General features: G+C 41.1%; 1 protein-coding gene across 1 annotated transcript in view; it reads right to left on the bottom strand.

The window, feature by feature from the left end:
• Baz1b (bromodomain adjacent to zinc finger domain 1B) overlaps positions 1 to 23,742 on the bottom strand; it is a 63,825-nt gene that overhangs the window by 18,759 nt on the left and 21,324 nt on the right. The window contains exons 5-12 of the mRNA XM_031338197.1: positions 22,464 to 22,585; positions 20,321 to 20,518; positions 12,528 to 14,229; positions 8,624 to 8,762; positions 7,517 to 7,650; positions 3,585 to 3,687; positions 1,733 to 1,831; positions 255 to 432 (exon numbers count right to left, since the gene is read on the bottom strand). Coding sequence (XP_031194057.1) covers positions 255 to 432; positions 1,733 to 1,831; positions 3,585 to 3,687; positions 7,517 to 7,650; positions 8,624 to 8,762; positions 12,528 to 14,229; positions 20,321 to 20,518; positions 22,464 to 22,585 — 2,675 coding nt within the window. The remainder of the gene's footprint in view (positions 1 to 254; positions 433 to 1,732; positions 1,832 to 3,584; positions 3,688 to 7,516; positions 7,651 to 8,623; positions 8,763 to 12,527; positions 14,230 to 20,320; positions 20,519 to 22,463; positions 22,586 to 23,742) is intronic.

The raw sequence follows: 23,742 nt of genomic DNA, 5'->3' as shown, positions 1-23,742 counted from the left end.
CCAGAAAGAAAAACAAACCAATGTCAGCAAGACAAAGTACTAGATTTGGCTCATTTCCAGATAAATACTTAGCAAACAAAAGAGGTGACAAAAAAAATATTACGCGCATGATCTTTTGGTTTCACATGTATTATGCAAAACAAACCTAAACCAAAACATGATCCTTTGAGCAGGTAAGACAGCAGCTCTGGAAATGAGTCCAGGCTGAGTTTTTGAGAGCAGCACCTCCCCAGGGGATTCTCTTGCATGCTTACCCGGGCTTCAAACTCAGATGTCCCCTCCATGTAGCCAAGTCCTCCTTTCTGCAGCCTTGTTGCCACTTCAATAAGATCACTCCTCAGGAAGTTTAAGAGCTCCTGGTTGCCATCACAAGATTTTAGACCCAAATTTGGCTTCCGAGCCAGATAAATGGAATGAGTAATTTCTTGATATCTGAGGAGTTGAGATAGGGAAAAGGGGGAAATTATGGAGCTTTTCATTTTTAGAACTATTTATTTATTTTATGTATAAAAGTACACTGTAGCTGTCTTCAGACACACCAGAATAGGGAATCAGATCCCATTACAGATGGCTGTGAGCCCCCATGTGGTTGTTGGAATTGAACTCAGGACTTTTGGAAGAGCTGTCAGTGAGCCATCTCTCCAGGCCCCTAAAGAAACTTTTACAAGTACTCTATATCTCCTCCAGCAGCTAATATCTGGATCTGTTTCTGTGTTACCCAATACTGGATGTTGACACTGCACATAAACAGAATCATACAACACGTAGCCTTTCATGTCTGGCTTTTTTTGCTTAGCATAATGTTTTGATACTTGCCCATGTGCGCTTTTTTTTTTTTTTTTTTTTTTAATCTGCATGTGTTCTGTGCAACCATCTCTCCAGCTTTCATGCCTTTTGTAAGTGAATAGTACGCTGTTTGAACAGGTCACCTTCTGTCTTTCTACTGATGAACCGGTAGACATTTATGGTACTTCTACCTTTGGTCTATCATAAATAATAACAGATCAGTTTTGAACACTCACTCAGGTAGGAATGCATTTTTGCAATACTGCTTAACTACAATGGCTCATAGCTTGGTGCTTGGCACATACTAGGCAAAGAGCAAGTATGCTACCCTAGATCATATATACGTAGAATGTGTTTTTCGGAATAAACATGATGCTCAAAAAGATTACAAATTATGTGAACATCAAAGGTTACAGACTTATCATTGTAACTTTATTTTAATAGATTATCAACAGAAAGTCAGGTATGATTGTACAGAGCTCTAGTCAAGAGCTCCTTGAGATCTGTATCAGCACACAGAGGATAGAGGCAGGAAAGTAAGAAGTTGAAGTTGTGTTGGGCTATACAGTTGGGGCCACAGAAGACCCTATTTCAAATAAGCATGCAAGGTCAGGCTGGAGAGACAGCTCAGCTGTTAAGAGCACTGTATGCTCTTCTAGAAGACCAAGGTTTTGATTCCTTAGCACCTAATTAAAAAACAAAATACACACACACACACACACACACACACACACACCCCAAGCATGGAAGTAAGCCCAAACAAAAACCATATTGCTACTGAGTATCATGGTGCACCCTTTAATCCCAGCACTAGGGACACAGAGGCAGGCAGGTCTCTGTGAGTTTTAGGTCAGATTGACCTACACAGAGACCCTATTTCAAAAGCTCACACTCACATACTGACATTAACACTGAGAAGACTTGAGAAACAAGAAGAAACACTTACCTTTTCTCCAGTCTCTCTTTAAGCTGACTTTCCCTTATTCCCTGAGGATGAAGGCAATTTAGCAACTCATCCAATTCCTTCTGACTATCACATAGGAACCTGTAGAAGGAAAACAAACCTTACAAGTTGGAAGAACAATGAAAACCCAACAGTGTATGGAGTCTCAGGTTCACGGTGAGTGAAAAACGCAGAATTCCAAACTGTCCTTTTTTCTTAAGATTTATTTATTTCATTTATGAGCACACTGTAGCTGTCTTCAGATACACAAGAAGAGGGCATTGGACTCCATTACTGATGGTTGTAAGCCACCATGTGGTTGCTCAGACATCTCAAAGAACAAGTAGCAAGTGCTCTTAACTGCTGAACCATGTCTCCAGCTCTCCAAACTCTTTTCAATCTAATGTCTACCATTAGAACACCTAATAGGTTATGGGAAGTCAAGGTCTTCTGCTACAATACAGTGACATTTGTTTGTATTTTCTGAGACAAGGTTTTCTCTGTGTAGCCCTGGCTGTCCTGGAGCTTGGTCTGTAGACTAGCCTCTAACTCAGAGATCCACCTGCCTCAGCCTCTTTTCTGGGACTAACAGAATGTGTGCGCCAACCACCTGGCTCAGAGATAGACTTTATAAAGGAAATAGAACATCTGTCCATATGACTTCAAAAAGTAAATTATACCTCAATCGAAAACAGCTAAGATAAGTGACTACAATGGACATATTTTATATAATCAAAAGTAGTAAAGACCTTCTCAAAATCAAGCTCTTTGCCTAAAAGCAGAATTGTACATACTTGGGAGACCAAAAGCTATTTTTAATTTTATTTTACACATACTTTGTAAAGTGTAATCACCAAATTCAAAATACTTCATATTCTCAAATTGACTCAGAAGCATTTGACAGTGCTACACAAGCTGTATTACACAGCAGACGTGTGGTGCATGCCTGTAGTCCTAGTACCTGGAGAAGCTAAAGCAGGAAGATTAGGGTGCGCTCAAAGCCAGCATGGACTACATAGTGAGCTCCAGGCTCACCTGAGCTACAGTGTAAGACTATCTGTCTCAAGAATTGGGAATAAATCCAGCACATAATATACAAAATTATATTATAAAGAGGTCTGATGGCTAATCTAGATTGTCAGTTGGATACATCTATTATTAAGAGGTACCCTTAATCTAAAGAATTACTTTCATCAGACAGGCCGTGGGCATGCCTGTGGGGCATTTCTTGATTGCTTTCATACTGTGGTTGGTACCATCCCTATGAAGATGGAAAAAAAGACAGCTAAAAGTGAGCCAGTAAAGAGCATCCCTCTGTGACTCCTGCCATGAACTCCTTCCTGCCCTGGCTCCCCTGGAGGATGGATTGTAACCTATAAGCAAAATTAACCATTTTTCTCTCCAAATGTTTTAGGTCACAGTGTTTATCACAGCAACAGAAACCAAAGTAGAACAAGCAGGGGAAATCAAATCCTGAACTTTGAGAAAAATAGCTGGTTACCAAAAGATCACATCTGGTTTTGTAACAGTGAGGTTTTGGTTTTCTTTCCTTTGAGGCAGGGTATTATGTGGCCCAGGCTGGTGCTGAATTTGATATGTCCTGCTTCCATCTCCCGAGTGCTGGGATTATAGGAATGCACTACCACAAGCAGCTTAAGAGCTGCTGGAGATGCAACTCAGAGGTCCACTCATGTTAGGTAAGCACTCTAGCAACTGAGCTCCAGCCCTTGCCCAATAGTAAGCTTTACTATACAAAAACGAGCAACATAAAATATCTTTAATATTACTGTGTTAAATATTTCATTGGAAAGGAATTAAATGGAATAAAAATGAGCAAGCCAAGGTGTTCTGTTACCATAAGTTCTGTCCTTGCTTGGGCACAGTGGTCTCCACAGCTTCTAGTGCTGATCCATGGTGTGCATTCACACTTGCATTTTTGCCAAGGTTTGCTTTCTTACCTAAGAGAAATGCAAATAATAAGTTTAATACTTTAAAAAACCAACTCCTTGTTCGGAAAACCTAGACTCCATGCCCAGACCAACAATATACAGATGCTGCCTATTAAGCACAGAATACATTTATAATTACTAAACTGTTGAATTGTAATTAACAAAATTTAAGAAATCTCTAGACAACTATTTCCAGATTTACAAGTATTTATAATTTAATAAGACCATTACACAATATAGTTATATTAAAAAAATAAAATTCCAAACCTTGAGAAAGTATGTTTGCTTAAAAAAGAAATTCAAATGTTTTAAAGCATTGGATAGCAATATCGTATGTGTAGTATGTTTAGTCTCACATGGTCCCCAACTCTTTTGTCTTATACTAATAATGAGAGACAATTCATATTGGAAACTGTATTTCCATGCCTTTTCTGGGGCTGGGATTTGTACCGTCACAATGCTAGGCAGTCATACCCCCACTAGCACAAACAGCTGGCACTCTACATTCCAAGTAGAACTATAGGGCTAAGACACACATCTGGAAGCTGTCTTAGTCAGGGTTTCTATTCCTGCACAAACATCATGACCAAGAAGCAAGTTGGGGAGGAAAGGGTTTATTCAGCTTACACTTCCACATGGCTGTTCATCACCAAAGGAAGTCAGGACTGGAACTCAAGCAGGTCAGGAAGCAGGAGCTGATGCAGAGGCCATGGAGGGATGTTCCTTACTGGCTTGCCTCCCCTGGCTTGCTCAGCCTGCTCTCTTATAGAACCCAAGACTTCCAGCCCAGGGATGGCACCACCCACAAGGGGCCCTACCCCCTTGATCACTAATTGAGAAAATGCCCTACAGCTGGATCTCATGGAGGCACTTCCCCAACTGAAGCTCCCTTCTCTGTGATAAATCTAGCCTGTGTCAAGTTGACACACAAAACCAGCCAGTACAGTAGCTGTATTACATGCATTCTTTTAACATAAAGTACTTTAAAATTTTTTGATGGGGTTATTAGACACAACCCCGTCATAAGTTGAGAAGTTCTATATTTATTCTTTACAGTTCAACAGCTGCACAGCTTAAGCCTTAAGCAAACTAATCTTTCAGGAAACAGTAGTGCACACCATCAACCCCAGCATTTGGGAGGCAGAGGCAGGGAGATCTCTGTGCACTCTAGGCCAGCAACTTCTAGGCTATATTTAAGACCAGACTCAAAATAAATAAATTTAAATCAATCTAAAAATACACTAGAGGTCAGAGAAATGGCCCAGCAGGTAAAGGTGCCTGCCACTAGACCTGCAGACCTGAGTTCAATCCCCAGGACCAACACAGGGAAGAGAACCAATCCTACAAGGTGTCCTCTGACCACTACATGCATGCACCCATACATATACACAAACATATCAATATCATATAGAAAAAATCCACAGATAGGCAGTGGTCATGCACACCTTTAATCCCTGTACTCAGGAGGCAGCAAAAGGCAGATCTCTGAGTTCAAGGCCAACCTGGCCTACATAGTGAGTTCTAGGTCAGCCAGGGCTACACGGAGAAACTCTTGTTTCAAAACACCCAAAAGAAAAAAAGGTGGGGGGGGGGGGGGGGCAGCAGGGGCCAACAAAACAAAACAAATGTCCACTAGGATGCTCTGGATAAGCTTCTGAAGAGTCCCACACTCCGCTGGAATCACTTCCAAACCTGAAGACCTTGGCTCTACAGTCAACTGCTTTCCAGTTCAACTGCCTCAGAAAGGCCCTCACATATCTGTAAAGTATACCAAATCCAGAACACTTAAAATAACTTACCATGAAGAAGCCTTAACGTTTTCAGTTGTATAAAGAAATTAGTAGTTTTATTATTAAAAATAATGCTGCATTAAGTTTGCTATTAGGAGTATCTCCAAAATCAAGCACTACTTTAAAACAAAAATAAAAATAAATTCCTAGAGAAATACAATACTTGGGAAGCAATCTTTATCAGGTTATTATAACCCAATGGTTCTGAACAAGGATTGTGCCAGAAGACGTGTTCAGGGTTTGGAGATGTTTGGACATGCCTACTGACATCTACTGGGCAGAGGATGAGGTGCTACGAAATATAATATTAATACCCACAAGACATTTTCTAACTACAAAGAAACCACCTAATCCACACATCTGATCTGAAAAAGTTTCTTTTGTTCGTGAATATATTCAATACATATACACACAGCTGAAGAAAGAGTATATATATAATACCTATCCAGAAAAGTACACTTGCATTTATCTTTTCAATTAAGATACCTCATAACCAACAATCAGATGGAAAATGTTACCAGTGACTCTTTATAACTCTTCTAAATCACCTATTTATGTTTTTATTGTTTAGAAACAGGGTGTCTCACAGGGCCTCTGAGGACACAGACCTGTACACATGTGGTGCACACACACACACAAAGAAGCCACAGACATTAAAAATTAAAATAAAACCCACATCTACCCGTCAATTAAAAAAATGTATTCATATCTCAAGAAGAGAACAAAATTCAGGTAGGATGTTGCATGCCTAAAATTCCAGAAACTTGAGAGGTAGAGGCAGGAGAATCAAAAGTTCATGATTGTCCTAGGGCTACATCAAAGAGTCCAAGCAGGTGGTAGGTGGTCTCCCTGTCCTTTCAAGGAACTACAACTAAAGACACATGCCACTGTGCCTCAGGCTCAGTCAACCCCTGCACCCACCCCACAGGGTCTCACTATGGAGCCTGGGGTGGCCTCAAATTCACTACATCCTGCTCCAGGCTCCTAAGTGCTGAGATTACTTGAGCGGTCCCTGACTTAAAATGAGATACTATCATCTCCTTATTAGATTTGCAGTGAAATGACACTCAGGACCTCAGCTGTCCTTTTTGCAGTCAAATCCCTAGCACTTCTAAATTTTCTGTGCACAACACAAGATATTTCAGAATTAATTTAAAAAGCAGAGAGAGAGGACAAATAACTGTTTCCTTGGTCCCCTATCTCAATGCTAGGCTTGACGCCTCTACAGACATTACCAAGGTACAAAATCTGAAAGCTATTTATGTAAAATCTACTACCCACAAGTATTAACTCTTCATCTTCCCTCATTAAGCTAGGAACAGGGTTACTAGGTTCTCTCCCCTCTACACACTCTTCTCCACTCAGAAGCTGGGTGATAATAAGGAAAACGTACAGCTGGGAAAAGGGGACACAGGAAAGTCAGTCCTCAGTGTGGATCCTAAAGCACAGACAATCCTTACTTAAAATATGCCAAAGCTAGGGTGGAGGTGCACACCTACAATCCTGGCACTCAAGAGGCTGAGGCTGGAGGATTGACAGTTCTAGGCCAGCCTGAACTATAGCACGGCACTGCTTCAAAGAAATAAAAATGTTTCATCTTTACAAAAGAGGAAGGTCAAAACACATTCAAAAGAAACAGTCCTTAAATCTTTTTCTGCAACAGCAATGTGCAGTTCTATTTCCTGAGCTCTATGGTGTGGCCACGGCTCCTAGGCAGCCACACACTCACTACGGAAAACAGTACTCCAAAGTGATTTGTGCTGGGCTGCTCCATAGCTCAACTTACTCAACGCATTCTGGACATGACCACTTCCCCCGTGGCAGGATGACACCACACTCAAGGCAGTGGTTCTCAACCTTCCTCATGCTGCAACTCTTTAATACAGTTCCTCATATTGTTGTGACTCTGACCATAATGCCTGATTATCAACTCCTGTGAAAGGGCCTTCCAACCCCCACAAAGGGGTCTTGACTACCGCCCCCGCCCCTCCACCCATGGTTGAGAACCAATGCTTTATGTCAACAGCCTCTGCAGCAGATATACTTACTTCGAGGACAGTAATCATCATCAGGTAAATTGTTGTGGTCTTTGCGGTGATGCTTAAACCGGTAGTCAATGCTGTTATGGACCCAGCCCTTTTCAATGAATAATCCTGGGACTTCGTTTGAGAAGAGCCAGTATCTACAAAGCACAACAAGGATTAATTAGTAACACCAATGATAGGTGCAACAGTGAACAGGGAGAAGGCTGGGTTACTTTAGTGCTAGACAGGCTGCCTAACAAGCAGGAGCAGCACTGGTCACAGCTGACAGTGCCTTCCTTACAATCTGACATAGGAGTGTTGTAAGGAAGGGCAGGGTAACAAAGATGCCTTGGCATCTGGAACTCATCTAATGTCTGTGTCATTTCTGTAATGTCTATTTTGTCTCGTTAGGTTCCACTCAATGAATGAATTTAAAATATTTTACCTAAAAAACCAAAAACTTATTTTAAGTGTGTCATGTTTTGCCTTCATGCATGACTGATGCCAAACTAGAGTTACAAATGGTTACGAGTCACCACGTGGGTGCTGAGACCCAAACCCAAGAACAGAAAGTGGTCTTACTCACTGAACCATCTCTCCTAAAATACTGAACCATTTAAAAATAACTAGTTGGATTACAGTTCATCTGTATGTATTATTTAAATTTCCTATTAAGGTACAAGAGGAGACTTTTTTCTTAATCATGGGAATAGAACCCATGGTTTATGCAAGAGTTCTGATATAAGCCACCAACAAGCCTGGCAGACTGTCTTATCTACCTTCATAACCCTAGCATCTGACATCAGTAATAGTCAATAACTAAACAATGAGCAATCATCGCTACAAACAGAACTGAAAAACTGAACATAAACAGTTCGTTTCTAGCACCTTTTTTTGTTTTGGTTTTTTTTTTTTTTCGAAACAGGGTTTTGATGGAACTCACTCTATAGACCAGGCTGGCCTCGAATTCAGAAATCCGCCTGCCTCTGCCTCTCAAGTGCTGGGATTAAAGACTAAAGATTAAAGTAGTGCACCACTACTGCCTGGCCGTTTCTAGCACCTTAGCTAGCTTCCCAACTAGTAACAACTACGACCACTCAGCAGACACCAAGATGAAGCTGAGGAACTTACCTGTTATGGTTGCGGTCTGTACCAATAGGTGTCCTGCGCAGGACAAGTTTCGCCTTGGCAATCCCTTCCTGGAAAGCCTTCTCCGCTGCGGCCTTGTGCTTCCGCATTCGTTCCTCTTCAGCTTCCCGTTCCAATCTCACTGGTGAAGATTAAAAAACAAGAGTCTGTATGAAGCACGTGTTTACCAGACCTTCCTTTCTTCCTTTGCCATGTAAGGTAGAACATGATCATCTATGATCCTCCCATATTCCTTGGATGTCTCACCCCTCACTGCCACAGGATCCCTAAACAGACCAGAATGAATTAAAAAGAAAATATTTCAGTCAAGACAGGGGGTGCACAAGGGAGTGAGGGGTGGTGCATGCCTTTAATCCTAGTACTAGGGAGGTAGAGGCAGGTGGATCTCTGTGAATTCAAGGCCAGCCTAGTCTACAGAGTGAGTTCTAAGACATCCGGGCCACACAATGAAAGCCTATGCAGAAATAAAAAAAATCAATTAATTCAATCAAGAACCTGTGACAACTTAACTAAGTATGTATTTATGCATGAACAGATGGATATACATACATACAGGGTCTCACTATATAGCTGGCCTTAAACTTGCTATGTAGCCCCAGCAGGCCTTCAACTCAGGTCTGCCTGTCTCTGTTCCTGAGTGCTGCGATTAAAGGAATAGGCCACCACATTGGGCTCCTTAATGTGACTGTCAGGAGAGAAAGAAAATCAAGTAAGGACAGGGAAAGAGCAGCAATAATTATTACAGAACTAGAAATGAGGCTCAGTGGTAGAACTTGCCTAGCATTCAAAGCCAAACTCCAGACACACATGAACCAACTAACATTTAACTAATCTGAAAGCTTTTCCTTCTTCAGACAGGATCTCACTATACATCTTTGGCTGGCCTGAACTCATGGATTTCTACCTTAGGAATTAAATGTGGTACCACTGTGCCACTTACACTTCTCAAGACAGGGTTTCTTTGTGTAGCTCTGGCTATCCTTGAACTCACTATTTAGACCAAGCTGGCCTAGAATTCACAGCAATCTGTCTGCCTGTCCCCCTTTCTCTCCCTGGTTTGAATGCACCCACCATCACCACATGACTTTTTTTTTAATAGTTATTTCTTGGGGGCTGGAGAAATGAGTCAGAGACCTCGGTTCACTTCTCAGCATACTCACATGCAGCTCACAACCATTTGTAACTTGGTTTCTAAGGGATATGACCCCCAGAGAGGCCTATGGTGCACATACATACATAAGGACAAAGCAATTATAAATATAAATAAAAATAAGTCAAAAATTAATGTTATTACTTCACCGATGGGGGAAAAATTATGGAGTTGAGACAGTCTCATATAGCCCAAGCTGGTCTCCAACTTGGTTAATATATGGAATTTTACTCAATAAAAACAATCTATCTATCTAGCATTTAAGTTTTTGTCAAACTCTACTAGTCTAACGTACAAAAGAAGGCTATTTACAATGTCATAATCTTTAAATTATATCTTCCCTGATGATCATACATGCAATATAGTGAGAATATTTTTAAAAAAATTTGTCAACAGATATTTTATCTATCAAAAGAAAGAATGAAAGGAAGGAAGAAAGGAAGGCCGCCAGACAGGCGGGGTTTGGGTTTGTTAATACATACACTTAATCCCATCATTTGGGAAGCAGAGCCAGGGAGGTCTCTTGAGTTCAGAGTCAGCCAGAAGTACACAGAGAAGAGTTCCAGGCAGTGAGAGACAACCTCAACAAAACTAAACAACAGCCATGCAGTGGTGGCACATGCCTTTATTCACAGCACTCCAGGCAGAGACAGGCAGATATCTGAGTTCTGAGTTCAAGGCCAGCTTTGTTTACAGAGTGTGTTATAGGACATCCAGGGCTATAAAGAAAAACCCTGTCTCAAAAAACAAAACAAAGGCCGGGTGGTGGTGGCACACCCCTTTAATCCCAGCACTTGGAAGGCAGAGGTAGGCGGATTTCTGAGTTCGAGGCCAGCCTGGTCTACAGAGTGAGTTCCAGGACAGCCAAAGCTATACAGAGAAACCTTGTCTTGAAAAACCAAAACAAACTAAAACAAAAAAACAGAAAACAAAAACCCAAAAACTAAACAACAGGAATGTTGGTGTAGTGGTACAGTGCTTACCCAGCACATCCAGAACTCTCAGTTTGAGCCCTGAAACCACAAAAATATAATCCAGTATAAAATCTGTGGCCTTTAATAAAGTTCTCTAGACTAACTATATAATTACAGCAGTTACAGAAGAGATAAGTATAAAAGTAAACATTAAAGGTAGTAAACGTTAAAGGTAGGTCTGGTGAAAACATGGGAAAATCGGAACCCTCACCCTGGTGACTGGGATGTAAAACTATACAGCCGCTTTGTAAATGGCCAGGGAACTCCTCAAATGGTTAAGCATGGCTACAGGACTCAGTAATTCCTTTCCTAGGCATATACCCCAAAGGCACTATGTCTAGACAAATCCTTTACAGAGGAATATTAGTAACAGCCAAATGATACTGGCAATCTAATTGTCCACTGACTGGTGAACAGTGAACAAATAATATATATGAATCTTGAAACCATTCAAACAAAAGAAATACAACATTAAAGTAGATTATATGATTTTTATTACTTTCATTATGTGTATGCATGTGTCTGTGTGAAGGTATGTACATGAGAATGCAGTTGTCCAAGGAGGCCAGAAGATGGTGTTTAGATCCCCTGGAGCTGGAATTATAGGCAGTTGTAAGTTATTCAATATGCCAGGAACAGAAGTCATATCTTCTCAAAGAGCAGTATATTCTCTTAATCATTGAATCACCTCTCCAGCCCAGTATGATTCTATTTAATACATATTATAACAAATATATATTACATTTATTAATCCTATTTGTGTAAAGGTCAGAGCATAACTTGTGGAAGTCAGTTCTTACTTTCTGCTCTGTGGGTCCCAAGAGCAGAGTTGCTAGGTGGGGCAGCAACTGACAGAGTTCTTTTACTGGCCCAATGGGAATCTATTTAAATGAAATGCATAGAGCACATAAATCCAAAGAGATCGGTAGTTGTCAGAGGCTAAGAACAGGAATGCCTTTCGAGGTTTCTTCTGGAATGGTGGAAATAGTTTGCAACTAAGAAAGATTATTGTCTTTTATGTCTTTGCTTCTTCCAACATACTGTCTTACATGCTATAACACAGACTGAACCTCTCAGAAAAATGCTCTGATATACATATTCAATTCCAGGGCAGAAGAATTTCCTTAAATTCAAGGCCAACCTGGGCTACAGTGTGGGACTGTCTCAAAACAACAAACAAACAAAAACAGTAACAAAAAGAGACATAGTCTATGTGCATGCAGTCAGCCACAACATAATAACCACTCTCTATACATGGTTATTATTCCACGGTTTACTACTATCTTCAGGTTCTGAAATTACTTACTCATTTAATATGTATGAGTGTTTTGTCTGCATACATCTATGCACCACTTGCATGATTATGGAGGCAAGAAGAGTATGTTGGATTCTTTGGAAGTAGTGTGAACTTCCCCTACAAGAGCATCTCCCCAGCACCTAAACCTAAACACATATGCATGTGCACGCGCACGCGCACAAACACACACACACACCCCAATTGTATACAAGCACACAAAGCTGTTGAGCTAAGCATGGCGGCTCATGCCTGTAATCCTAACATTCTGTAGGCTGAAGCAGGAGGTTTAGCTACAAAGTAAGTTTCAGGAAAGGCTGAGTTAATTAAGAGCTTATCTCAAAACTATGAGAGAACAAAAACATCTTAGTGAGTGCTAGTTTATGACAGATACCCTACCATTATTCTAGTACATTCTGTCTTCTACCCATGAAAGGGCTTTCCTGAACCTCTCAGGATAAATTTTACCTTTTGTTTCTCTCTCCTGGATTTCCCGCTTCCTCTTAGCTTGCATGCTAAGCAGCCTTCTGCTCTTGACAGCACTAATCATGTCATCTGCTTCCACTTCCACTTGCTGTTCAATCTTCACAATTTCTTTTTTCCTGTCCACTTTGCCTAGCACTGTCTCCTCTTTGCCATTTTCTTTATTTCTGGCTTCCATCTCCTTCCGCTTTTGCTTCTCTGCTCTCTTCTTATCATTCTCCTCCTTCAGCACAGCAAGCCGCTCCTTCCACAACTCTGCAGACATCTGCTGTCTTGTCTCCATGTGGTCTTGCACAGAGTATGTCATGAGGATCCGGTGGCACAGAGCTGTCAATATCCGTAGCTTCTCCTCTGACGTCAGCTCAAAGAATTCTGATGTCTCCAGCTTCTCCAGGAACTCGTCTTGTACCTCGTTGTCCTCGAATGGTGTGGAATCTTTATTGTCATCTGTTTCTGAGCCCTCGCTGTCCTCCTGGACGTCACACCTGCGCAAGCAGAGCCGGACCAGCTCTGAGACAGAGTGCAGAGTGAGGGGGATTTCTGACAGCTTCATTCCCAGTTCTCCATAGTCTTCTGCAATTTCATCCTGAAGTAAGGTTTGTAACAGGATGACCAGAACTCTGTTCAAGTACAAAAAACCACCTTTATCTGCACTCAAGGCTTCCATTAGGGACACAGCAGTGATAGGATACTGAGCATCAGGCAAGAGCAACCCAGAGTAACAGCTCAGGAACTCCACCACCAAGGCCACATCCCCAAAAAGAGTGTTGGGGAGCCCCTCAGGGGTATCTACCAGCCTGAATGCTGGGAGGTTTCTGCCACCTAACTCCTGGTCCTCAAATCGCTTCTGCTTTTCTAACCTCTCCAGCATTTCTTTCTCTCTCCGTTCTTTGGCTTTTTCCCGCAACCTCTCCTTTAGCTCCTGTCGTTTCTTTTTCAAATATTCTTTCCGTTGCTCTTCTGACATAGAGGCCCACCTCTTTTTATGTTCCAGGAGCTCATAGCGTTTCTGGACAAGAGCCCGGAGCTCTTCTGGAAGACGGGCTCTATCTTCATTGGAGAGGAGACGTGCTGTTTTGGAGATAACACAGGACAGCGCACTCTTCTTGTCCTCTTTGTCTTTGTTTTCTTTGTAATAGGCAATCAGATGCAGAGCTGCAGGAGGCAGGTGTTTATGAGGTTTGCCAGAAGACCTCGGCATGCCCCCAGAACTCCGTGGGGTACGGGTCATCTTCTGAGTCCCTTTGGCCATGTCCAACAAAGTCATCTGCTTCATTTTGGTCTTAGGAGTCTTCACACACTTGCTGGGTGACTTGGAGTTGCCTGTGGACTTCTGCCCATTCAGGATGCCTTTGCCTCCTCTGCCCTTGGCCTTCAGAGGTTTATCACTGTGCTTCCCTGGCTTCTTGGTGGATGGGCCTTTCTTAGGAATGTGGAAGCTGTGCAGCTTGTTGGGGGACATAATTTTCATCACCTCTTCCAAATGCTCTTCTGGAGACTTGGAACTCTTTGAGTTTTTCACTTTGAGTGGCGGCCCATTTAACGACTTCTCCAAGTGCACATGACACCACAGCTTAGGGTTTAGTGGGGAACTCAGAGAAGAATTGTCTCTCTTAGGTTTCTTTGAGGGCTTCCTGTCTGGAGATCCAGTATTCCTCCTCTTGGTAGAGGGATTGAGAGTCATATACTAAAATTTAAGAACAGGAGCAAAATTACTTTTAAAAACTATGTGTAGCAAGCACTATCTAAGCACTGTAAAGCCACACATCCAGCGTTACAACATAGACATAAGACAGGTCTTAACCTGTCTGAAAGCAAACCTACACTTGACCAATGTGGTGGAGGCAGTATATCAGCGATTCCCAAACATAGGAGGTGGAAGCAAGAGGATCAGAAATTTAAAGTCTGTCTTTGTTACATACCAAATTTGGGGACATCCTGACTCACATTAGACTGTCTCAATGCCCCCATCCCCTAAAATACGCACTGTGGAGCTATACAGCTCAGTGACAGGATGCTTCTCTATAATGTGTGAGGACTTGGATTCTACCTCCAGCACTGCAACAAAAACCTACCGTCCTCCAAATGTTAGACGTTTTTGATACACAGTCAGCTTTATGTTTCCATATGCATTGATGGTTCTCAAATATTTTAGTGAACTCTATGAACACTTTCTCTAGCAACAACATAAAAATTATGCATACTGTTTTCAAAGTCTATCCATGGGCCCTAGATTAGGAAATAATTCATCTAAAAACAGAAGCATCTCAAGGTTTCTGGAAGTACTACTCTCAACCTGAGGCTGCAGCTCAACTGTAGAGCACCTTCCTAAAACCCCCAATGAGGGGCTGACTCAATGTACAACACTTGCCGAACATGAAAACCCTGTATTCTGTCCCTGGAAGGGGGTGGGGGGTACGGCACACACATGCCCAGGGGGTATAATCCTGTTCTTGAAATAGTAGTTAGATTTTCAACCTTTAATTTTATGTCAGCTTCAATAATTTGTACTGTAAGTAGAATATACTATATAAATGCTTAGTCTCAACCCAGAGGCAAACATTTCTGTGAAAACATACTTATGTAGAGCAGTAATAATACTGTTCAGATAAAGAACCCTCCTGGCCTTGGCTCTTGGGTTCTTAAACTCCTCTTTGTTCTCTCCCACAATGAAAAACTCACTTCTATGAATATATTAACTATGAGCACTATGAATTCTCACTTATTTTATACAGTTCTTTAAAATTCTTTTAGCACATTCCACTGTTTATCTTACGTGGGTTAAGTATATGTGTGCTGGGTGGTGCTATGCATGAGGCAGTCAGGAAAACACAAAGAGGTTGGTTCTCCCTTCCCACCATGTGGGTCACAGGGATTGGCCTCAGGTGCTCAGACATAGACACAAGTACCTTTCCTTCTGGGCTGCACTGCTAGTCCTGACTGTGTTGTGTTTAATGCCCCACACCCTTCATTCTCTCAGCCACTCTAGTCTACAATCCTTCAATCTCACAAGACTTGTCTTGGTTTTCTGAGACGGGGGTTTCCCTTGTAGCCCTACTGTCTTGGGTCTTCCTCTGTAGACCAGGCTGGCCTCCAACTCACAGAGATCCTCCTGCATGTGCCTCCCAAGTGCTAGGATTAAAGATGTTTGCCCCCCCCCAACCCCCGAAGAGTATCTCACAAAACTTTAAATCCATTAATTTTACCACATTTTCAAGATCCTAACCTGTTTGTCCCTCCCACACACTTTTTTTTAGAGGTGGGATGTCAGATCCAGGTACAGTGACTTGCACCTATGATCCCAGCATTCAAGATACAGAGGCATGAGGATTTCTAAGTTTCAGGATATCCACTGAGCCCTGTCTGAAATATGCTGACAAATCTTCTCCAAATAAACAAAAAAATAGAGGGTCACTATAATGCCCAAGACAGTCTCAAGACTCTGGACAAGCCATGCTCCTAAGCCTGAGGAGTACATGGGCATGGACCACCATGACTGGCTTCCATCCTTCCTCACTTAACCTTAATTCTGGGCAATAATAACAATCCACCTTATACAAATGAACAACTTCCTTCATATTCTGTATTTACTTGGAAAAGCCCAGTCTTTTCTGCTCCAGGCTTTTCATATTCATTGTAAACATGGTTAGAACAGAAACTACAACATATTTATCGCTAGCACACCAAGAGACCCTAGCTGGCCCACTCTTAGAGTCCATCTCCTTTCCCACTACTCCATTCATATCTTCTATCTCCTCAAGCTTCCACACCTTATTTCCCTCACACAGAATTAGTTAAGAGGCAGTTTGGCATGCTTGCTTACATCTATAATTCAAGAACTCCAGAGGTTGAGTGAGGTAGAAAGACTGTCAGGTCAGAAGGGGTGTCATGTATGAGTCTGAGGTCAGTCTGGACTACATAATGTGAGACATTGTATCAAAAATAAACCAAAAAGGCACATGGGAAGTTCCAATGCTTAGAAAACTGGGAGAATTTCCTCATGGTCAACAAATGAGGCTACAGTGTCAGACCCAGTTTCAAAAACAAATCAAAAAGACTTCACAGGTTAGAACCTAGTTCACTGGTCATAACAGGAGTTTCTGTTTAAAATACATTATCAAAACTTTTAACTGATTTTAATATTTTAAACAATATAGTTATAAGTCAGGTATGGCATGTAAAAGCCTATAATCCCAGCACTCGGAAGAAAAGACAGGAGGGAAAAGACAAGGTCAGCCTGGGCTACATGAAACCACGTCCAAAACAAAAAAACCCAAAACAAGCCAAAACAGTAAAGTTGACAGCTAAAATACAAACTCAATGAAATAGTCAAACTCATTTTAGCTAGTAGTCTTTAGAAAAAGACTACTAGATAATTTTTACTACAGGAAGTAGCTATGAGTGAGGAACCATTTTGTCCATTTTGTATGGACAGGGCTAACTGGCATGGTGGTACATGCCTGCTATCCTAGCACTCAGAAGGTAAAGGAGGATCAGTTCAAACATTAAGGACAAGCTGGGCAGTGGTGGCACATGCCTTTAATCCCAGCATTTGGGAGGGAGAGGCAGGCAGATTTCTGAGTTTGAGGCCAGCCTGGTCTACAGAGTGAGTTCCAGGACAGCCAGGGATACACAGAGAAACCCTGTCTCTAACCCCAACCCCGCCCCCCCAAAAAACATTAGGGACAGAATCAAAGAAACAAACCCACAAAAGCACAACAAAATTGAAAGCAAAAGTCTGATTGAGAGAACAGACCATGACTCAAGTCTTCTTTTGACTAAATGAGTAAATGCCAACTTTAAAGCCCACGCTGACTTTTCAGAATTACAGGCAATACTGGCACATGCAGGGTTCAGACTGTTAGCTGGCTGCTTACTAGTGCCTGATTAAACGTGAATGCCCCTTGTCAGGACAGAGGTTCACCATCGCACAGAACACCAACTCTAGCCACGACTCCTGGGATACCTCTTCCCGCTGTAGAATTTCCTACTTGTAGTTTCCCATGATTAAATATCAAAATGCTAATAAGAAATAAGCAAAAAAGGATGATGTATTTAAGGTTCCCCTCATAGAAAACAATACTATGAGTGCTTCAAAGAGCAGTGTACTTCTCACACTGTCCTGCAGTGGCAGCAGCCAGTGAAAACAAGTGTGCGCTCAAGCTGCTCCTCTTCAAGCAGCCCAAACAGCCGCACAACAGGACACACACACCAACACTCCTGCTGATGCTCAGGTGGGTGCTTAAAGAGGAAGGAAAGAGGCTAATCAAGGCAGTTTTGTTCTAACATTTTAAACAGATACCTTTCATCTGTTGGAACTGTTAAAAGAATTCAAAGTTACAATAAGGTGCTTTCACATCTAATTGGAAGCACAATGTTAAGAAATAATATGTATCATTAAATGACAAAGAGTTCCAGTCTCTATTTTCAATAAAAAAAATTTTTCTGAAAAATGAAAGAAATGAACTCACCCAACCCCCTCCCAAAAGGCCGGCTCCCGGTGTGAGCAGTCAGTCCTTCAGTAGCTGGATCATCTCAGCATGGAGCATGCTGGGTAGTCACAGCCAAATGGGAGCCGGCATGGCTGGACTCAGGGGGATCTGAAAAAGTATAAAATCACTTATGTGCCGAGGGTCTCCTCTATTTCCCACTCAGCACAGTCCTATAAGATTAATACAGAGAAGGACAAAGAATGAAAAAATTTTGTTGGTGAAGGCCCTTTCTCATTGCTAACTACTTATGACAGCAACATGAGAGGCCAAAAGAAAAAAAGTGGATATTATTCTATTTGTTCCCATCACTACAAGTGTAATATTGTATAATATTTTATTTGTATACAGTGTTTGTGAAATATTTAACTAGAGCATGATATTTTATTTTTTTCTCATTTTTTTAATTAGTTCTTTGAGAATTTCATACAATGTGTTTTGATTGTATTCACCTCCCCATCTTTACCCAGATGCAAACCCTAGCATGATGTTTTAAATGTTAAGCTGCAACATGTTAGATAAAGTTAACTCTTATTTTTGAATTTTAAAATTTGGATGGGGAGATATGAACTGCTAGAGAAAATAAAAGTTCTGCCAAAATATTGCTTATACTTCTATCTTGTATCAAGCTTTCTTGAAATATTTTTTCCTTTAGAGGGTTCTCATCTGTGCTACTGGGGACTGGGAAAAAGTGAAAATAAAGTGATTATATTTAAAAAAAAATCGTTACGTTGCTGGTAACGATGAGGAAACAATCTGAAGCTGAACTTAATAATAATAAAAACAGCGTATCTAAGCAGTTAGACCAATCACGAGACTTTGTCAATGCAGGTGACCTGAGTAGCCACAAGTGTCAAATTTGTGGGGGTGGAGCTGCAGGGAACTGTGAGCTGCCTGATGACAGGTGCTGAATCTGGGCCTCTAGACAGGAAAGAAGTGCTCTTCATCACTTAGCCATCTCTCCAGCCTCCTCACAAATCTGATTTTTATTCCAATGGGTTGGTTTTGTTGTTTTTTGTTTTCCTTTGAAAAAATGTAGTCCTGGCTGTCCTAGCACTTGCTATGGAGACTAGATTGGTATTAAGAGATCCATTTGCCTCCTGAGTGCTGGGATTGAAATCATGTGCTACTGTACACACACACACAGAGCTCCAGTCTCTTTCTTACTGCACATGGAATGGAATTCAGGGCCTCTTACAATAGACAAGTATTCTACCACCAAACTCAATGCTTTTCTATTCTTCTAATTCACTGATGACAATATAACAGGAGGTTGAGGGCAATATATAGAGAGTTTATCTCAGCCTCTATGTTTTTAGCCAGTAAGTTAGCTGGAAAGGTATTTTTCAGTTTTGTTTTGTTGTAGTTCTGGGTACTGACCCAGAACCTCAGAGAGAAAGAGGAATGGAGACAAGAGTGGAAAGACGGAAGAGAAAAAACAAACAAACAAAGAGTTCCTAAGCCAAACTCTTAGTTTGTCACCCATTGTTACTTGGTTCTAATTAGATTATACCTCAGCTTTCCCACTTATAAAATAAGACTAATAGATATACCATAAATTCCATAAAAATGTTTTAAAGATCAAAATGGACAATTTAAGAGGAAGGGAAAATGTAGTCTGAAGAGGGAAGTGCTTGGTTTCTATTAACACGTCCCATAAGCTATATATATATTCCAGGCTTTATAGGACTGCAAAGTTATCTTGCCTTATATACAAAATCAGTTTTCCTTCCACCACCATACCCGAAGACAGGGTGTCTCTACATAGCCCTTGTTGTCCTGAAACTCTACGTAAACCAGGCTAACCTTGAACTGAGAGATCTGCCAGTCTCTGTGTTCCAAGTGCTAGGAGTAAGACACATACCATTACACCTAGCTCAGTTTTGACATCCCAGTTAGTATTTTGTCATCTTGACACTGACTAGAGAAATCCAGAAAGAGGAATGTCAATTGAGAAAATTATTCTATCAGACTGTTCCCAGGTGAATCTGAAAAGCATTTTCCTGACTAATGATTGATGTGAGAAGGCACAGCTCATTATGGATGGTGCCAGCCCAAGGCTAGGCACATGGCTGTGAGCTGTATAAGAAGGAAGGCCAAGCAAGCACAGGAACAAGCTAAAAAAGTATCATCCTTCCACAGTCTCTGCTTCAGTTCCTGAATGAATTATCTGCAGTTAAAGGTTTAAAATCTGCCATGAATCTAATTCTACTATAAGTTAGTAGAAAAAAAGAACCTATCTAGTAAGGCTTTATTTATGTAGGTATCCAACATTAATAGTGACCTTACCTTATATGGGTCAAGTAAAAAGTCACTGAACTTGCTAGGCAGGGAATATTTCTTCACCAATTCATCTTCTACCACCCAAGGTGCATTCTCACCAGTACCAGCACGTAAGGCATTATGCCGAATAAAGTATCGAAGTATCTCCTTATTTGGTGGTCTCTCTGTTCGAATCAAGCTGTCTGCTGGAACATTGCTGATGATCTGGGTGAAAAAATAACAAAGAAATCAGTACCGGGGTGGGAAGCAGTTAAGCAATGAAAACAAAACACATATCCACAACAGAAAGAATCACAATTCCATTTTGGGGAGGGGGTACTATATATTAGAAGATAAGGCAAAATTTTGAAGACAAAATTTCAAAATAATCCCTAGGTTAATAATCAACTAATAATAAATATCAACTAAAGTAAGTATACCATTCAACTTCACACCAGCAACTTTTCTAGTTACAACTTTATCGTAGGAAGTCATTCAATAGCAAAAGAGGAAGAGGGAGTACTACCTAAAGATCCATCCTTCACAGATACATGCTTGGTGGTACACACCTATAATTTCAGCACTCAAAGGCTGAAGTAGGAAGATAGTGAGCTTGTGGCTAGCCTGGGTAACATATAGCCAGACCCTATTTCCAAAATACCAAAGAAAACTAGGCAGTAATGGTGCACATCTTTAATTCCAGCACTCAGGACACAGAGGCAGGATGACTATTACAGGTTTGAGACCAGCCCAGATTACATGGCCAGCTTTAGGCCAACACTGATAGATATATAGCAAGACTCTGTCTCAAAAGCAAAAGACAAAGAACCAGCTGGTGGGTTTTCCCATAGAAGACCTTTTCTAAGGTTAAACCTCAGAGCTGAGCTGTTTCTTGTATGAAAGAGTTGTCTATGAAAACTAGTACACGATTATTTTCAACATCCTAGTCCTCTTTGCTATAAAACTTAAAGTTCTATTCAGGTATGTGTAGAAATACCCAAAATAATAGACCAATACATATATACTTTTTTTGTTTGTTTGTTTTTTGAGACAGGGTTTCTTTGTGTATCCCTGGCTGCCCTGGAACTCACTCTGTAGACCAGGCTGGCCTCGAACTCAGAAATCCGCCTGCCTCTGCCTCCCAAGTGCTGGGATTAAAAGCATGTGCCACCACCCACCGCCCAGCCTAGACCAATATTTTTAAAATCTAGACTTAGTCAAGGAAACATATTTTCTTTACAAGTTTAAAACTTCTGTTTTTTGTCACAAGGTCTCATGTAGCCCACCTGCCCTCAAACTTACCATGTGACATGACCTTTAAACTCTGAACCTCCTGCTTCCATATCCCAATGACCAAGAGCTAGGAAATAAACTCTTGGCAACTGCTTTTAAATATATCCTGACTCTGAACATACTGAAAGATATATAAAAACTAGAGCTGGAAATAGTTTAGTGATTGTATTTGTCTAACATACAAAAGAGCCTTAATCCCACATTAAGAATTAAAAAAATGCAAAAACCGGGCTGGCAAGATGGCTCAGCCGGTAAGAGCACTGACTGCTCTTCCAAAGGTCCTGAGTTCAGATCCCAGCAACCACATGGTGGCTCACAACCACTCGTAATGAGATCTGACGCCCTCTTCTGGTGCATCTGAAGACAGCTACAGTGAATTACGCCAGAGCAAGCAGGGCTGGAGCGAGCGGGCCAGCACAAGCAGGGCGGGCAGAAGTCCTGAGTTCAATTCCCAGCAGCCGTACACATGATGGCTCACAGCCATCTGTACAGCTACAGTGTGCTCATACACATAAAGTAAATAAAATAAATCTTTAAAAAAAAAAAATGCAAAAACCAAACACCTTTTGTCTCAGAAAAAGGGCTGGGGATGTAACTCAGTGTAGAATATTTGCCTAGCATAGCAATACCTGGAGTCCTATACCCAGCAAGAGAGTTTTAAAAAGGTAAAAAAGCAGTAGTAAACTGTGTTAAGGGTACGGGCCAGCTTGAAGTCTAGAAGATTAATAATAAAAGCAGTGTCAGAGGTGACTCATCATGTAACTTTAACTTTTGGGATGAAGACACCCCTTGACATTTTTCCTCAGCACATTTTCTCCAAGAAAACCACTCCTACAGGAGTTTCTTAAAATCTATTAGTATAAGAGACTTAACCAACCTTATCTTCATTTTGTAGCTTCACATCATATTTGTGAGGCAGAAATTTTGGAGGAGCCCATTTCCTTTCTCCTTTTTTTAACGAAGTAGGAAGTTTTCGTGGAGACCTACGCGCTCTGTCATCTAGTCAAATCAACAGGAAATTAGCAAAAATAATGAATTATTTTAATTCAACTTATTTACTCACAATTAATAACTTCATTCAGTCCCTCACTTATACCAGGCACAGGTTGATGAGGTGTAGTACCTGTAACTTCCACGAGCTAGTCTATGCAGGAAATTAGGTAAGTAAATGTCTACAATCCTACAATAGAAGCTGACAAACAGAAATACTCTGAAAGTACAGAAAAAGGAATGTTCCAGAAGGTGAGCATGAAACACCTAAAAGAATATGACTTATGGGCTATAAAATGGAAAAATAGACCTGGGTTAGATTCCCAGCATCCACATGGTGGTTCACAACCGTCTGTAACTACAGTCTAGAAGACCTAATGCCTTTTTATGACCTCTGTGGCACAAAACATCCATATGTTATATATACACATGTAGGCAAAACACCTAAACACATAAAATAAAGACACGGATAAGAGAAAGTGACGTATAACAGGATAACTACCAGTGTTAAACCTAACAAAAATATTAAAACAACCGTGGCTAGAGATGGTTTGGAGGTTAAGAGCACTTGTTGCTCTTTCAGAGGTCCAACCTGGGTTGGGTTCCTAGCACTCACCACTCAAGCATCAGTGACTCCAGTTCCAGGAGAATCTAATGCTCTCTTGTGGACTGCATGGGCACTGCACGCATGTGGTACACAAACATACGTGCAAAATACCATACACAGAAAATAAAGTAAATTTAAGATTAAAAAGAAAACAAAAACAAAACAAAACAAAACAAAAAAGGATGTTTTTCAAGAGGACCTGGGTTTGATTCCCAGCACACAGCAGCTCACAACCATCTGTAACTTTAATTGCAGGGAATCTGGCTCCTTCTGGCCTCTAAGGACAGTGGGTACGCAAGGGGTAAACAGACATATATGCAGGCAAAATACTGACACATGAAATCTCTAAAAATTCAAAAAAGTGAAACAAGTCTTAAAAAAAAATTTCTGTTACCTGGCAAGTAAGAAGCCATCTGCAACCTGATTAGAAACTGTATAAGTCATTAAAAGGCAGAAATTAATGCAGGCGTGGAAGCATGCATTTGATACACCTGTAACCCCAGAACTCAACAGAGTTCTGGCCAGTCTGGGTCATAGAGAAAATTACAGTCCTAGGCTG

The sequence above is a fragment of the Mastomys coucha genome, unplaced genomic scaffold (assembly GCF_008632895.1).
Source record: "Mastomys coucha isolate ucsf_1 unplaced genomic scaffold, UCSF_Mcou_1 pScaffold22, whole genome shotgun sequence".
Taxonomy (NCBI): Eukaryota; Metazoa; Chordata; class Mammalia; order Rodentia; family Muridae; genus Mastomys; species Mastomys coucha.
Note: the sequence above shows the minus strand (reverse complement) of the source record. Positions and strands in the feature narration are given on the sequence as shown.